Source organism: Cariama cristata, unplaced genomic scaffold (assembly GCF_000690535.1).
Source record: "Cariama cristata isolate BGI_N322 unplaced genomic scaffold, ASM69053v1 scaffold17467, whole genome shotgun sequence".
Classification (NCBI taxonomy): Eukaryota; Metazoa; Chordata; class Aves; order Cariamiformes; family Cariamidae; genus Cariama; species Cariama cristata.
In genome coordinates this window covers 25,894-43,633 of record NW_009626271.1, presented here as the reverse complement: position 1 = coordinate 43,633, position 17,740 = coordinate 25,894, and the positions used below count along the sequence as shown (strand labels likewise).

Sequence of the window (17,740 nt, the reverse complement as noted above, 5' to 3'; positions counted from 1 at the left end):
AGTGTACATACGTCTCAGTTCTGGTTTTTTTTCTCCTTATACATTGCTGTTCCTTCACAGTTATATTTTTACTGTCTAGCACTTGTTTTATTTTCCAAAGCACAAGTTATCAGTAATTTGTGCTACTGTTTTTACCACATTTAGTGTTCTTTTTTTTTCTTCTTTCTGTAATTTGAGGCATGTTTTGGCCGTTGCTTGTTCTTCTACTTGAGGTAATATTGTGCAAAGATGGCTACTGCACATACAGCAGCCCAGAATATGTTGTATTATTTTTCTTCTCAGGCATTTTGGGGGGTTGCAGAATTTTGGTCATAATGCTGCTGTGGAAATGGGACTTCTGGAAGACCAGCTTCCTGAAAGTGTTTGCATGACTCTTCCATGTACAACAGGTCTTTTAAGATCCTTTATATGTTCTTGCTTATGGTTAGTAAATAGGATACAAAATCTTCATTTGAGAGTAGTTTTCTGAAAATTGACAAATGCCTTTCCACTTGTACTAAATGTAATCCCTTCCCTTACAGATGCAGAGAGAAGAAGTATGATTATTATAGCCTGCCGAAAACTTCCGTTGTGATAGCTTTTTATAATGAGGCTTGGTCAACACTTCTGCGAACTGTTCATAGTGTTCTTGAGACATCTCCAGATATACTTTTGGAAGAAATTATCCTTGTAGATGATTACAGTGACAAAGGTAGGAAGAATAATTCTAAACAATGTTGATTGTTGATGGGCTTTTTTGGTCAGCTGTTCCACAGGAGAAAAAGATATGCTGTTTGGGTAACATAAAATGGTACAACATAGGCATCTAATTGGAAAATAGCTTTTCTTGTAGCGTGCCAGTGAAAAATTTGACTTCTGGACCAAATTTAGTTTAGAATGAGGAAGCATGCTTGCTGTGTTGTAACATGAGTGCTTGCATGTGTAGATAACCTGTCTGGTGAGAGCATTTCAGGTTTCCTAACTTGAGCAAGTTTCGATTGCCCTGGTGTCTAGTATAGTGAGAGCTACCTGGTTATCTGTTTTCGTTTGAATTATGGGACACAAAGAGAATGCTGGCATTTTCCACTACATGTGAGTTGTGTTAAGAATAAAACTTTTACATGGAAAAAGTTTTACGTAACATTTGAGAAGCACGTAACAATTTGGAAAATGAATGACAGAGGCAAATATGACGCATTCAGTTTCTTAAAAGTGACCGTGATTTGTGTCCGTCCAAGTTCTGTACTTTTGCCTTGTCCTTTCCTAACGTGCACAGTAGAGCAGAATCAGTGTTCAAAATGCCAGTATCTTTAAGGCACTGCTATAAGTAATATGCTACTGAAAAAAGAGCTTTCTGTAGCATGACATATACCCATCATTCCAGAACTATATTCTTCCTTTCTTTTTTTTGTTTGTTACAGACCATTTAAAGGAGACTTTGGAAAACTACGTGGCTGGCTTACGCAAGGTGCGTCTTATCCGTGCAAATAAGCGAGAAGGGCTGGTTCGAGCCCGGCTGCTGGGGGCATCTGTGGCAAAAGGAGACATCCTGACGTTCCTGGACTGCCACTGCGAATGCCACGAGGGCTGGCTGGAGCCGCTGCTGGCAAGGTGAGGTTATGCTCTGTGCTGGTTTTCCCTCCCGTTGCAGAAAGAGAAGAGACAGTTTGGCACACTTCTGCAGTGGAAAAATGACTTTTCGCAGATGTTTACCAAAGGTTACCGCAGTCTGGTCCCTGAGACACTGCGAATGTTTGTCTCTTAGGGTAGTGAATGGAAGTGTGGAAGATCAGGAGGTGGATTTTTGTTTTTCCTGAGGACCAGGCTGCTCTTTTTATTCAGAGAAGGGAAAATTTTGTTTTCAGGAAGAGGAATCCTCCCCCAGCTTTGAAACTACCTTGGGAAAGGTAGCTACTTCTATCAGCCTGGTGGTGGATGAGAAGAAGATCTAGAAAGATGCATGCCCTGAGACATCCCCTATTGCAAGGCAATGTGCACGTAAGCAGATTGGAATAGAAGTCAACAAATTCCGTCTTCCTAGTCCTGAGCGAATCCATCTTTCCAAACTGGTTCTAATATAATGCATCGTGGAGTAGGGTACGGAGCAGTTAATGTTATGTCAACACTGACTTTTACTTGGACACTGTCTGTCCTGGGACACTGTACTTTACAACTATGTAGTTTTTCATCTGTACTGCAGAACTGTCAGGCAGTTCAGAAAACTCCCATTAATTAAAAAAAAAAAGGCAACCCCCCCAAAACCCCAACAAAACCCCCTAAACCCCAAAATACTAGCTCTCTATTACAACTTAGAATATTTATGATATTCTTGAAGCCTCACCCACACATAGTCAGCAGCCATACACGCACTTTTCCTACTGTTGATTCAGCTGGTGGTATACCTCACTGCAGCATCCTGCCGTCCCCACATCGCATGCATGAAGCTGTATTGCTTTTGCCTCTCTTGCTGGCAGCTTACGTCTTTACCCTGTTGGATGCCATTAGCAGATACTGATAGATACAGTACCTGAATCAGACCCCCTGGATATTGTATATAGAAAACCAGCTTTCTTTAAAACATAATTTAAAAAAAAATTCCTTTCTTCAAGGTCAGTTGTTTGATTTGCACCCTATAAAGATTCCCACCAGGTACTGTAGACTTCAGAGAAGGACCAGAAAAAACAGCCATATGTGAACTAGAGAGAGATTTCCAAAAGCACGTACTGCCTTGAGGCGTGCAAGTCTTCTTGATTCCTAGTGGAACTTGTGTTCTCAAACTCCCCATGTCCATTTGAAATTCTATCTGGAATAATACTTTAAATCTTCTTTTTCTTATAATTGTCATATTTAACTTGTTTCTAAATTGCACCTCGAGTGTATTCCAGATAACTGTGGGATAACTATGAACAGTATAGATAGTGTGAAGAAAGGAAAAGGGGTAAAATTCAAAGCATAAGCATGGTTTTATCGCCTGTCCTCTGAAGAAACAGTACATAACTCTGCAGGCGATTCTGTAATTTCTTCGCTTCCTTAGGAAACCACTAGATGGCAATCTTGAGGAAGGATTGGGATAATTTTAAGTGTAATAAATCGCCTTCTATTAAGAGTTAGCCCTGGATGTGTCTTGGAATTTCTGCCCTTCTTGCTGCAGATGCACATGTACATCTCTAAGGGGATGTTGCATGGCATATCCAGTTCAAATGTATGGGAGCAATACAGCAGTTGCGGTGCAAACACAGTTGTATTTGTAAGCTGCCTGTGCATTGTACCATCTAATTCATTCTTAACTTACAGAAAAGGTGATGGCTTTTCACTTACCTGATTGCTTTCGTAACTGAAATCACATGCTAGCTACCTAATTTTCACTCCTTTTCCTTTACAAGAGCAACAAAGCATTTTTAAAATTTATTGGGATTTTTTTTTCCTCTGTGTATGTATCATTCTCATTGCTTTGTACATAAGTTTTATGCAAGTGAGACAGGAGAGAGCGATATTTCTATAAGCCCTTTTGTGTGCTCTACCAAACAGGATTTCAATGGGAGATCATAAAGAAGAAAACAGCTGTGTTGCATCTTCCCTCCATCAACAAGCGACCATTTCATACTTAAGGCAGTCTTTCTCAGCCCAAACAATACTTCTTTGGAACTGCTGCTGTTCTCTGCTGCATTTAACCACCACAAGCTGCTCTAATTTCAGAGTCGGAGCCCCTTGGTCAGCCTGCGGGTTTTAAGCTTAATAATCCCATGAGGAACTAGCTCCCCTCAAATGACAGATACATCACATCTCTTCCTTGTTTGACAATATAATGCATTCAGTTTTCCTTCTCCTCTGGAACATGCAAATCCGAAGATGCAGGGCTAAAACAAGTACCAGCATCTTAAAGTCAAACAAATCTCTTTGTTTCACTGAACTAACAGGAGATGTTGAAGACTAGTATAGAGAAGATTGCTAAAGAGTGATTTAGGAGAAAGACCTTAGCTTGAGCTTGTGTGCTTGACATTGATCTCTCCTAGTACTGAGAGAGACCTTTCCAAAAGTTGAGGTGAAGGCAAAGGATCCCACTGCCTTTTGTAAGGGCAAATGCTTTTGGAAAGGAACCCAGAAAACCTTGCATGGTATTGAGAAATGGGAGGAAGGGGTTTATCTCCTTGCAGAAGTAGACCTGCAAGAAATGTCGTCAGAGCTGACATATTCTTAGTATGATAAAGATCTTAACTATCTTTAGATCAGCCTTGCTGATAGGTATGTCATTTTGCAGTACTATCTTGTTTCTCCTTTTTACCTCCTATGTTGCCAGGGTTTCTGGAGGCCTCCTTCATCTATGTTTCACTGTTGGAGATCTAATTCCTGTGTTACATGTTGATTTTTTTTTTTTATAAAGCTGATGACTTCTTTTTGAGTTACTATTGTAGTGCTCAGTGTAACTTTTCATTCCTGTGTTACATGTTGATTTTTTTTTTTATAAAGCTGATGGCTTCTTTTTGAGTTACTGTTGTAGTGCTCAGTGTAACTTTTCGCAGATGATTGCAGTTACAAGAACAACCATGACTCTAAGGGCCAAGAGGCTAGCTAATTTATTATTCATCTTTGCAAAACTATAAAATCACGCTGCTCTCTTAATATCTTAAACTCAGCTACAAAACAAAATAGACGTTTTTGTTGAGAATGTGATGCTGGCTTCCACTGTCCAGGAAGATCGATGCTTGCCAGGTGCCTACAGCTGAGTCCATCCTGATGCATCCACCTGATGCATCCTCTGCAAGAAATCAGTGGTTATTCTTGCCGCCATTATTTCCTTGTATTGCAGCATGAATTGAAAAGGAGCAAAACTTTGTGTTTGGTATTTGTAAGCATTCTCTGTTCTTGACAGGTCTAGTTTTTGAGAGAAGTTTCTAATGGAAGTCACTCTTTTCTTTTAAAAACATATTAGGATTGCAGAAGAAGAATCGGCTGTCGTCTGCCCTGTTATTGATGTTATTGACTGGAATACATTTGAGTATTTGGGAAATGCTGGTGAGCCTCAGATTGGTGGATTTGACTGGAGGCTGGTCTTCACCTGGCATAGTACCCCTGAAAGAGAACAAAAGCGGAGGAAGTCCAAGACAGATGTGATCAGGTTAATTTTTATGTGTCTTATGAAACTGTGAATGTTACAAGTGGTTTTGATTTCACTTGGAAATGCCAGGTTCTGAAAAATATTTGAGAAATGAGCATATTACTAAAATTTACATATTTTGTTTAGTTCCCCTTTTTTCCAAAATAGCTCCTGCTCCCCATGCTTCTGGAAAAATACTGCTCTAAAAGCTGAAGTTCCTGTATAATCTTCCATATGGAATCCTTACTGCACAAGTAGTCTCTTGACTCCTGCAGGCAAATTCCCACAGATGCTTATCGGCACACGGGAAGATTGTAACTGCTTAACTAATACCAAAGGATGTCCTCTGTGCAAAGCAAAGAGATCGATGTTGTAAAAAATGTGTCATGGTCAACAGTAAAAAAAGGGAAAAAAAAATCATCGACCAGTAAGAAGGCAAAAGTAGTTTTGAAGACTTTATCTATGCTGTAGAGATAATGGTGGTTCCTTGCGCTGTTTTCAAAGGTGAACTGGTTTGCCAGTTCTTTATTGGGATGAAATGATACAACTCTACCCACCATAGTTTCTATGAAGGGCTAACTCACAGGAGCTCATACGGATGTCTTCCTTGTGGGTTTTAGTTTTATTCTGTTTTAAGACAAGTTGCAGTCAGTCGGTACTATTTGTCACTCCGTGCTGTATTTTTAGGAAAGGTAAGGTAAGATTACAAACAATGCATCTGGAAAATGGACACTGTAGACAAAAGCCTGATAATTGAGGGTCTGCTATGTTCAACTTGGAAATTGCTGTGTTTCAGCAATGTATTGTAAGAAATTAAGCAGCTGTTTGGCATTTTTAACATCACGATTTTGTTAGTCCTTGCTCTTACTTATAATCTGTTTATTTTATGGATTACAACAAATACAGAATGATTAATTTTTCCTCAGTCTTTTCTAGGTCACTTATCATGATAATAATACCCAGTACTTCACAAATATTAATGAACTTATCCTCAAATGAAAGAACTTTTTTTTTTTAACGGGAAAAGTGAGGTAGTAATTTAGTCCTTCTCAGCATGTATTAGTCCACATCCTCCTTAAAAAAAAAAGTTTAAAAACATTTACTCTATTTTGAAAACCTTTAGTTTAAATATGCCACTTTTCTTCTCCATGACAAGAAGAATTGTGTTTGGCATGCCAAGGGGAAAACGATGAAGGATAAAGCTTCACGGTAGCCCGAGGACTGTGAGCTCGGCAAGTGTCAACAGTGCTGAGAGTGGTGTCACCAACAGCTGTGTTTGGAAGGACAAGATCTGGAGTGAGACAGAAGAGCTTGACTGGTTATGGAGTTTGATTTTTTTTATTTTTTTTTTTTTTCCTTCTGTCTCACCTCATCTCATTCCGTTCTTTGAAACAACATATGACAGTGTAAGACAGTGTTGCTTCAAAAAGATGGCTGGTAAAATTAGTTTTGACAGATTAAGAGTAACTGATCACTGCACCTAGCATTTATTAATATTTACATCAACAGCAATTTGGTAAAATTCATAAAATGTCAGCTGAATTTAGTTCCAGCCAGCGTTATATTCTTGGCACTTTAAAGAGGGTCATTTTCTAAGACTATAAACAATTAGGAACAATATTGAACAAATACAAGTTTATGTATACGTGCACACACTACCCTGCTGAAAGTACATCCCTTAAGTGCGCTGTCGCTCTGGGCCTTGTGGTCTTCGATGAGGATCCGGTCTTGACCCCTGATTTATTTTTTTTTTTTCCCAAACTTAGTGAAAACAGATGGGCAGATCTTCTTGGAAAGAAAAACAATCTCTTTAGGGGCTATATTTATTTAATTCTGCTCAATTGATGTTTGAGAGTTTTTTTTCTGCTTGATATTAATGGGATCAGGAATGTTGTGATTAATTACTAAAGCACAAATATTTGTTTACTTATTACTTAAGTAAAATATATAAGGATAGTGCACTTAAAATTTCAGAGCTGAATAGTCCAATTCTGCCACAGAAAAGCTTATGTTCTACTATGTGAAGGTAAGAGACTAGTAATTTATTGTTGCAAAATATGTGATTGCAAAAATTTATATTAACACAATGTTTTTATTCTCTGATTTCATTGTTATTTTTATTTTATTATATTCTGAAGCTTGTTTTGGATACAGTGTTTTACTACAAAATTAAATTCAAATGGCCTGATGGTAACCAATCAATGGCTGACTGTTACTTTGTATCCAGAAAAGACTGAGAAAATGGAAAATTAAAATATACTGTATTTTTAATCCATTGCACTGGTTTGTTAATTTTTTGGGGTTTTATTCACTTCAGAGCTACTATTCTCTTTTATAGGTCTCCAACTATGGCAGGGGGATTGTTTTCTGTGAGCAAGAAGTATTTTGATTATCTTGGTTCGTATGACACAGGAATGGAAGTCTGGGGAGGAGAAAACCTTGAATTCTCATTTAGGGTAAGTGGCTCAAGTGAAAGGGTTTTTTCATGACAATAAAAACAAGTTTCTTACTCCTTTCTTCACACCCTTTTACTTAATGAGATAGCTGTAATGTAAGCAAGTGTTAAGAAGAGAGTATTTTGGGAGATCTTGATATGAACCTCTTTTTCTCATTCTCACACTTTGTTATAGCTGTATTTCCTTCCGAAAAGCCATTTCAAACCAATTTTTAAAAACACGTCTTTGTTTTGAATGCCAGTGTAAAATTTAAGTAGTAGTGTAATATTAGCAGATGAAGTTTACATTCTGTGGCTTGAAGAGGATTGTCAGAAAGGAACATTTATACTTCTCTAATATGACTCAGAGCCCTCACTGCGATTGATGGAATGAGCAGGAGGCAGCTGGTGGCAGTGGGGCAGGATAAGCCAGCTCCTGCACTTCTTTAAGGCTTTATTCTGTTTCACTTCAGGAAAAGTTTGTATAAAGGTTATGAAAGGTGACGGGGAAAATCTCCGGTAACCGTAGAGCTGTACCCAACGGTGGGGTGGACCAGTGCTCAGGTGTGAGGCAGGCAGATAGCTGGAATGAAGAGGATTTATGGCAGGGGAAGAGAGAGGAGAGACAAGACAGTCCAGGCTGACAAACAAAACAGTCTTGTCCTCATCAACTCTGTGGTTACCTCTGATGATGATGATGCCCACTGAGCACTGGCTGCCTGTGGTTTGCCCCGTATCACACTTAGCTTGCTGAAGCAATCCAGTATGATGTAAGAAGTACACTACAGGACCATTTTTGGCTTGCAGAGAGTTCACAACGTAGTATCCTGGATTTCCCTTGGTTTTTCAGCTCATCATCAGGTATGTTTTGTGGTCATATTTGCATTTCTGTGTGTCACTGGATTGTGAGACAGAAGGGTGGATGTTTTTGTGTTGTTTTTTTTACCAGGTAACAGCAGATTTCAGGGATAAATAGTATTTTAATGTGGCAAAACCATTTTCTTGAGGAAGGAGGCATCAGCAGACTGTTGCACTTGACGTCTGCGTGTTAACCAGAAAAGCACGGAGCCTTCCTGGCTGCTGTTCCTGTCTCCTGCTGACTGTAGTGCAGAAATCCTAGCAAAGAGGACACAAAAATAAGGAAAGAAAAAGATTAGGGGCACAGACCTGGAGTTGCCGTGGCTTCTCTCTGGAGGGGAATTTCTCAGCTGGAATCGCCATTAGATCTGAATTCATGGCCACCTCCTGTTTCACATAGGGAAAAGTTTCTGGCGTGCCAGTCCAAACACACAGCCTATTTGTCTTGGCCAGTAAATTCAGCAGGCCTCTGCCTGAAGCTCAGAGCAGCTTACCCACCTCCATCAGCTCTGTGAGCTCCAGAAGCAGGAGCCTCCCAGCTGTCTCCAGTTCTGGTGTAGCCCACACTGATGTGTACGTTGCAGCTTGTCCCCACTTTCCACTGGAAGGGTTTTTTTTCTGGGGGATGATTGCTCAATCGCGGGGTCAGGAGCTTTGAAATAGCTCTTAATGAAATTATTTTTATACTTCCTTTTGAGAGACTGCTCAGGGATCCAGAAGTAGAAATAGATTGGGTTGGTACTTGGGGCCCAAAGAAATGATCGTACCCAAGGTAGGTTCAGCTGGAAAGCAGCTTGGTGGTGGATGCCATCCCCAGCTAACTCTGGCAAGGGAAAATTTGTTTTTCTTGCTTACTGAGGGATTGGAAGGGGTGATGACAATGAGGGAGTCATGCATTTTTGGGTACACATGCTTGCTGACCTGGGGCTTGCTGTGTTTCTTACTTTCTCAGCTATGTCACTCTTGCAGCAGACAAATAAGCAGAGAGAGGAGACTGTCAGTTTAGCAGCAAGCTGCATCAGAGAGCATGACACTATCTCCCACAAATGTAGCATAACGGTAGCAAGCATGTTGGATATGTATATCTCCAGAGCAAGACTGGCTCTTGCAGGCACTTGTTTGTGTTTGCTAGTGCATGTGCAACCAGACCGAGCACCTGTGAGGTGGAGAGGATGCTACTTCTGAAAGTAGTACTATAGGCTCTGCCTCCTGGCAGAAATTTACAGCCCTCCCAAAGCAGCAAGCTTGGAAGCAACAGCCACAGTTGACAGAATGGACATTACAGGCTCTACTTCACGTTGTTGAAATGTCTGCAGTCTTCTGTGACCCTGGCTTCCACAGATTTGGTGGCACCAAAATGGCTGCCCCCTAACCAGTAAGAGTTAGGGGTAGCACCACCCCAGATGGCAGTGGTTTTCTCCTCTGAGATGGATTGTGGGAGCTTTCTAGAAGGAGCTTTCTACAGCTCCTTGTCGAAAGCCTGGAAGATGGCCCTCTCTGCAGTTCTTGGCTCTCTGCTCTTCCTGTCTTGCTTTTTGGGAGACCAAGGCTTGCAGACAGGACAAGCCTGACCCCTGCCCTGCAAAACACGGAGTGCCCCTGCACTGGCTGCTGATTTAGACCCAAGCTATCATTGCCATTGACCTCTACCAGTGCGTATATGCGTGGCCTGCAGTGTGTCACGCACCGGGCCGACAGTGGGGACGTGGCTCGTGATGGGGTAGGGGTGCTTAAACGAGGAAGCAGAGAGGCCAGCGTGGGGTTCCAGCGGGCTGCAGGTGGATCGAGCGGCTCTTCTGGCAGGCCACCAGTTTTGCAGGACAGACTGTGCAATGACCAGCAAATATGCCTGGGCATGTTAATTTTACTAGTGCAGATTGCCAGTAGAATCTGGGCATTTGTACACCACATACTTTGCTCTATTTGATTTTGAGCCCCTGTACTTGTGCTTCTTGCGGTGAGGATTTTTGTGGAAGAGAGCAGAGTGCTATGATCTTCCTTCACTGTGTTCTGGCTGCCCACGGTGCTTGAGGAGGTCAAGAAGGATAAATTGGTGTTAATTCTGTTGTCCCCGTGGTTTCTAGACCTGCCAGACCTGAAAATTAGGAGCAGGGATACTGAAAAACAATGTAAATTAATTTATTGTTCTAGTCTCTGAAAACACCATGCTCTCCCGATGACATGAAAGGACTTGTCCTCAGGCTTCCTCTTTCTCGTACTTCGGTTATTCTACACTGCAGAAATTCTCTGTGGTTTTGAGAGGTGTAACAAGGACAAAGCTTCGGCTAAAAGCATCATGACTAAGAGAGATAGAGACCGCGTGCTGAATGCAGGATCAAGTCAATGTGCCTTGATTTTTGATTGCTTAATGCTATTTGGCTGGATAAAATTTCACTTCACGGGCATAATGGGCATTGAAAGTCCTTTTTCTGAAGGATGCAAAACATGCCCTTTTATCTTCTCCCTCCTGTACACAGAGTGAGGGGAACCTGGTTGCAGCTTTTTCCCCTCCGTCTGCTCTTGGTCCTGCTAGTGGCACTGCAATGTAAGTTTGGTTTTGGGGACGAACGCTTGATATGCCTGTGGTCTGTCCTTCAACCCACCATCACGGCATGAGAGAAAACCACGCACGTGCAAAAAGACGAAATGACTTACTGATAAGTCCTTTCTTCGGTTGGAAATTTCATTGCCTATAAGCCTGGATGATATGCCTCCCATCACCTGTTGTCTTTGCTTTTCTGATCATTTTGTATTGTTTCTTCCTGTCCGGATCTGGAAATGTGTCTTGTGGGACAAGATCCGGATCTGGAAATGTGAGCAGCCAGGATGCCCACCCAGCTCCCAGCACATCGTGCATGAGCACCACGCCGAGAGGCTCAGCCACAAGCCAGCAAGCCAAATTGCAGCAGAGAGAGGGGCAGGAACAGAGTGTTTTCCACAGTTTGTCTTTTTTCAGGAGGTAGCATCCTTTTTTTATTTTTTATTTCTTCCAGAGAGTCCTAAAATGTTAGAATGGAGGTGGTAGAGCTTATAGAGCTTTTCTTATTTAGCATTCATTGACGCGGCATTAGACCAGTTGTCCAGAGACTCTGGCAGGGACGGGGATCCCAGGGCGAGATCTGGACATTTACTGTAGCTTTTCATAATGCCACCGTCTGTCTCTGAAAAGAAAAAAAAAAAAATATCGATAGCCTGCATGCATGAAGATGAAAGTGAAAGTAAAAAGGAATGTCACCTTGTTTTCTTTTTGTGGTGAAGGAAAAAAGTACGCTTTTATAATGAGACCTGGGAGGTAGCCAGACTTAGTAAAGAAACATATTTTCATGAGCGTAGGCATGCAAAATGTACATGAAATCTAATGTGTTTCTCTGTTACAGAAGGTTGAAATAATTTTAGGGGAGAATCTTCTCCAGAGTCACTTATTTAGCATTTAGTAATCAACTTTGGTTTCCCTGTTGAATTCCTTGCTTTATTTTATGGCTGTTCGTTTGCACCTGATTTTATATAGAGGTCAAAAATTTTTCCATTAAAATAAAAATGAATAAACCTTTTGAGGAATCATTTAGCTGAATATATTTTAATATTTGTTTGCAATAGGAAGACGAGAAATTTTGAACTGTTTTAATGAAAGAAGCAGAATTTAATGAGCATTGCTTAGCAACCTACAGTTATTTTTTTGAGAAATTCAGAATTTTAATTACTGAAAAATCAACTGTTGTGGAATTCTCTTTTTGGCAGCAGTTTAACAGAGATATGGTCAGTCTGTTTTACGCCATTTAAATCAGACTTCATCACAGAAGAGTAGAAGAATGTGCTTCCTTCTTAAATGTACATTTTTATTTCAGTAGGTTTTATGGTCTGTTTCGCATATCTTGTTTAAACACAGAGTGGTCAAAATGGTAATGATCAATAAAAATATGCTTATATGGAATATAACAAACATGGAAATTGTTAAACCTTAATAAATTTAATGGAGCTTAATATTTGCTGACAAACAGATCTTGCGTGATAAATTTAAACTTTTTCTAAAGTAGTGTTGGATGTAGAAATAATGCAAGAAAGCTATTGTTTTGAAACAAATCTCAAAAAGGGAGATCTTAAAGTGAAAATGGATAGCTGGTTTCATAGCAGCTTTCAAAATGGCAGTAGTGTAACTTATGTGCGAAAATATGTAGATTGTTTAAAAGATCAGTACAGAATTCTAGATTTCTTGTATAATTCCTTTAATCATCTTTCTGTTCAAATGACAAATACACTGCTTCCCCAAAAAGCAACAAAAAAGAAGAGAGAAACCTCTCATGAAAAGCAAGAAATTAAAATTTTAAATCCAGGAAGTAAAGATTATCCAGTGTTCCCTATAGTTGAATGTTGAATTACCTATACCTTTAAGGAAACCTTTTGTTTTAAAAGTAAACATATGTATTAGAGTGCTTACAGGTTTGTTATTAAGCACAGTATTGTGCCACATGTAAAGGTCGGACATCAGTATCCAAAACCAAATCAACTGAGACAACATTCATTAGTTTCTAAATTAAGAAATTTGAGAGAAATCCTAAGTAACTTAAAAACCAAAACAAAACCCAAACCCAAAACTAGTCTGAAGACAATGTCTATCTTGTGTGTGCTGAAAGCCTTCATCTGTAGTGACTTTCTGAATCTCTGAAAGTCCCAGTAAGAGAGATCAGAAAAGTCCCATCTGATCTGTTGTCGTTAAGTACTGAAGTTTTATTTGCTACCTCATAGCTTTCACTCCTGCTGTGTTCATTCGAATAGCATGTAATTAAAAATGTATTTGTTATACAAGAAGGTTGTCAGGGAGCAAACTTCTCTACCCCTTAAACATATCTCAGCTACTTTCTCTTGTCCTCCATTTATGAAGGAAAGGTGAGCTGCCACCTATGCATGGTCCAATACAGGAGGGGAGTTAGTTCACTGGAGGGCCAGGTCTCAGAAAACTTCTGCGGGAAGTCTGTCGGAGCCATTGGTGATAGCCTCAAGTCTATTCAAGCACAGCAACGTGTCCTGCCTTTCCTCCCATGTGACAATTTCGGAAATCTTGTTTCAGGCACCATTTGGAAAGAGGTTGTCTGCCACATTGTGCATAGTATGAAATGGAAAGTGTTTAGCCATGTTTTCCTTTCATTACATCAAACTTGAGATCAGTGTCTGTGTGGGTGAGCTGCCAAAAGTCCACGGTTTTCAAAGGGGATGAGAATAATTACAAAAGTTTGCAGAGAGTTCTGAGACTAGTGTCCCTGCTTGGAGGTCATTTATGGGCTTTATCTCCAGGGCCACGTATTTCCTGACTTGGAGAGCCAGAGGTGCAAGGATGAGGGCAGAGTGAGTTCTGCCAGTTCCACATTCAGGTTCAAGTACATTCCTTGACAGCAAGTAGGAATATTGGCTTAGATAGGACAGGTTGCTTCACTAATCTTGGCTGGACCACCGTGGGTCAGTTACAGAAGTACTTTGCTGTTTCTTTTCATGCTTTGGGTCTTGGGTTCTTTTCCCAGCTTTCCAATGAAAAAGGTTAGTTGTATTTTATGACCAGGCACCCATACCTCTCTTCTGAAATGGTGAGTATAGAAATGGAAACACAACTTGCCACTCTCCAATAATATGACTAGCTTATGTGGTTTGTCAAGTCAGCTTTCCTGAAGAATACACGAGTGAATTTCTGGTAAAATACCAATCATCAGTTTCTTTGAGGAGGCTGTTCATATGGCTCATTTAGACTAGAAGCATGGCTCTTTTGTTAATAATGCCCATATAACTTGAATTGTAGACCGCAGACCTGCAGAAATATTGTGGACCACTTCTTATCATGCCTTCAGAGAAAATAAAGCTAAGAAAGGGATAATTGGATACCACATAAAACCAGGGCTGGGGTTATCTCCTTATTAGTGATTTGCCCTGAGTTCACAAGGATGTAATTTAATTTCATCAAATCAGACACGACTATTGTATGTGTTGCATATAGTATGCTGTGATGTTCTTGAGAAGGCATTATCCTTGCAAAGACTTATTGTTACTGTATCCTTCTGCTTGCAAAGATTCAAATTAATGATGCACAATGTCAACTCTTTGTTCAGATATGGCAGTGTGGAGGAAGTCTTGAGATCCACCCTTGCTCACATGTAGGTCACGTTTTCCCCAAACAAGCTCCATACTCACGGTCCAAAGCTTTGGCAAATAGTGTGCGTGCAGCTGAAGTGTGGATGGATGAATATAAAGAACTTTATTACCACCGAAACCCACATGCTCGCCTGGTGAGTTCAAGTCCATTGTTCATGGAATTTCAATAGAATTTGTTTTCAATTAAATAATTATTAATTTAGCTAATATTTAACATGAAGTGCTTTTTATATTTATTTCTTATTTCTTCTGAAACTTTTTCCCAAACATAGAATGAGTATGTATATAGTTAATTTTTAATTAATTGGAAAAAATCAGAAATTCTGAAAGACTAGAAGGCGGCCACATTTGTGTCATATTAAATGAATGAATGAATGAATAAATGAAAGAATAAAGCTAAGCAAGGTGACCCAAGTAAGGAGCAGCTGTTTAGCCTAAAATGTGCACTTCTATGACACAGCTGATACAGGATTCTATCAATAAAGAATTGCAGAAGAGACACACAATTAATGAATGCTAATCAACGAGGTTCAATGGACAGTAGATCTTTAAGTGAATAGTGTGGTAATAATCTTTAGCAAAATTACCTGTCTTGTGATAATTCTAAAACTTTGGACTTATGTAAGACAAAATGTATTTTTTGGTTTGATTTACTACTGCACAATGCTTGATTAAAAAAAATATATCTACAAAAATCAATAGTGCAAAGATTATTTTAAACTACTCCTGGGAACTCAGATGAAAATGTTCCTAATAAAATGTTTGAAGTATAAGTTCTGTATTTTTTAAAAAAAAGTTAATATTTTTATTTTCTGTGAGGAAGAAAAGACAAGATCATTTGTCTGCAAAATTTTTCAGGAGATAGTGTGAAAATTGAGTAGGTCAGAACAGTAAAGCAGTGTGCAAATTCATAACTTGGATACATTTATTGTGAGGAGCCTGTAGGCTGGAAGATAATAACAGTGAAATATCTTCACAATGTCTAGAAATGACTTATATGAACCTCTGGCACAAAGTCCAAAATTCAGGCCTAAAAGAAGTAAGTCTCTGCTGTTGCTTGTTTCTGGAGGTGCTGAATCTCCCCAGGCACTTCTCTTTGCACGGAAAGTTTTCTGAGTGCCGGCTTTCTGGTTTTGTGCATGGGGAGAGTGGCCTTGCAATGGGGCTGCTGAGCGTCCACCTCCAGCTACACCGGACCAGAGCTTAGGGACCAGGCCAGGGGACGGGGACCTCCCCACATGTTTGGGTGGGCTATCCCCATAGCCATGCTGGGGAGAAAATGCTCTCGAAACCATTACGCTTTTAAAAGCGTAATGTGGAGGACACTGGGGAAGCTGAATTTGGTTAGCTTCCACCTCGTGTTCCCTTGAATTAAACTTGGTAATTAGGTTATTATCGTCTATGCATTTGTAATAATTGTTTTACTTTAACATCATAAAAGCCATTTAGGTTTTATGATTAGAGTCTGACTTTGAGAGAAATAAGGGTTGTGTGCATCCGAAGATGGGAGCTCGCAGGCAATGCCAGGATGATTCTGCTTGTCATATGTGAAGAGAAAACAGCAATAAATGCTGACAGTTTTTCTTGTAAAGTTCTGGACAGCTGATGTCTGTGATGACAGAAATTTAACTTTAAAGGATATTTGCCTGTTAGTATTAGAAGTTTTGCATATTGGCTTCTTGTAACACAGTGGATGTAAACTGAGACTCGTGCATTTTTTTGCACGTATCAAAGCTGCTGCCAATGTACTCTGGTTTCCATAATACTCTGTGCACCACTTGTGCAACGGTTGAGTTCAGACCCTTTTACTTCATCTAACCCAAATATTCAGTCCCATAGCATAATGGAAAAATGATTGATGCTACGGCTGCAGAATTTGGTTCCATAAAGTTTCACTTCAAGATTAATGTTCAGACCTCAGAGCTAATATGTCATGCTGTTTGTTTATTCAAGCAGGCATCTCTGCCTCTGTTTTACATCTGCTTTGTGTTTTCAGTGATATTTCCACAGGTTTGAGAAATGCAAATATATTTGTGATTTGATGAAAGAGTGTGTTGAGCGACCTGTAAAAATCTGGGGGCTGCAAACGGTATCTCATGCCTGATTGTCTGAAGTCCCTAGTCAATATAAAGATAGATTTTTTGAAGACAGACATGAAAAGATGTGAACTCTGCTCCAATCTATAGACAGGGAAAAGTCTGCAATGAAAGCTTTTCTTCGAAGGATTAAGATTTCATACTCCCCGCCCCCCCAAAACTATGAAGTTCAAAGGAAACAGCAGATTTTACAAATTTCATCAGTTAAGTGTAAAACTATCTGTACAGGTAATTTGCAAATGGATGGTGGAATAATTTAAAATTCTCAAGATTCATTCACTGCTTTTGAGATTTTCAGTTATCCAGCTAAAGGAAGTTTTATCTTCCAATATGCCTTCCTAGCAATCTGTATTCAAGGACTTGCGGATTTGGGGAATTTTCTCAGACGAACTATCTTCCAGAATATTTTAAAGTTTTACGTGCGCTGTTCCAATTCTTTTTTGTCAACATTTAACAAATGTAAGGATAATGAAATCAAATCCAGCACCCAAACATGGAGATTTTTCCTGGCTAAAAGTCCTACTCATCACTTTAGCATACGGTTCCTAATAATGTATACAGATAATTTAAAAAGAGAGCATCTGTTCTGGTTGGAGGTTTTTTTAATAATTTTTTTTCTTTCTTTTTTTTTTTTCCAGGAACCATATGGAGATGTGACAGAAAGGAGACTCCTTCGAGAGAAGCTGAAATGTAAGGACTTCAAATGGTTCTTGGAGAACGTGTACCCAGAGCTTCATGTACCTGAAGACAGACCAGGCTTCTTTGGAATGGTATGTGGCTGCTGAGAGAGGGCCTCCTCACAGTTCTCCAAGTTCTCCTACTAACTCAGTATGAAGGTATTTTTATGCCAAAATCAATTTGAGATTTTGGTAGAATTCAGTTAGAACTGATAGGCTTTAAAATGTGGTTTCTATCAGAATCTTTATTCTAGGGGATGCTGTTTATGCAGGAGTTCTGTCAGAGGACAGAAGAACAGGTAATGTTGTCATGAGTTACACCTTCCAAGTGACATCTTGGGAGTGTTAAAAGCAGCAAAGGATGATTTTTTTTTATTTCTTGAAATGTTTCATAGCAGAAAAAGAGAACACCGAAGTGTTTTACGTTTTAGCTATTGACTTGAAAATAGAAAGAGAGTGCTTTGCA

The 17,740-nt window shown here is 39.7% G+C and overlaps 1 protein-coding gene across 1 annotated transcript in view; it reads left to right on the top strand.

The window, feature by feature from the left end:
• Positions 1-521: 521 nt before the first annotated feature.
• Positions 522-17,740, top strand: part of GALNT12 (polypeptide N-acetylgalactosaminyltransferase 12) — a gene marked incomplete at its 5' end in the record, with an annotated part of 34,925 nt that continues 17,706 nt past the window's right edge. The window contains 6 exons of the mRNA XM_009703975.1: positions 522-691; positions 1,401-1,590; positions 4,910-5,095; positions 7,413-7,530; positions 14,459-14,635; positions 17,236-17,367. Of these exons, the coding sequence (XP_009702277.1) occupies positions 522-691; positions 1,401-1,590; positions 4,910-5,095; positions 7,413-7,530; positions 14,459-14,635; positions 17,236-17,367 (973 nt within the window). The remainder of the gene's footprint in view (positions 692-1,400; positions 1,591-4,909; positions 5,096-7,412; positions 7,531-14,458; positions 14,636-17,235; positions 17,368-17,740) is intronic.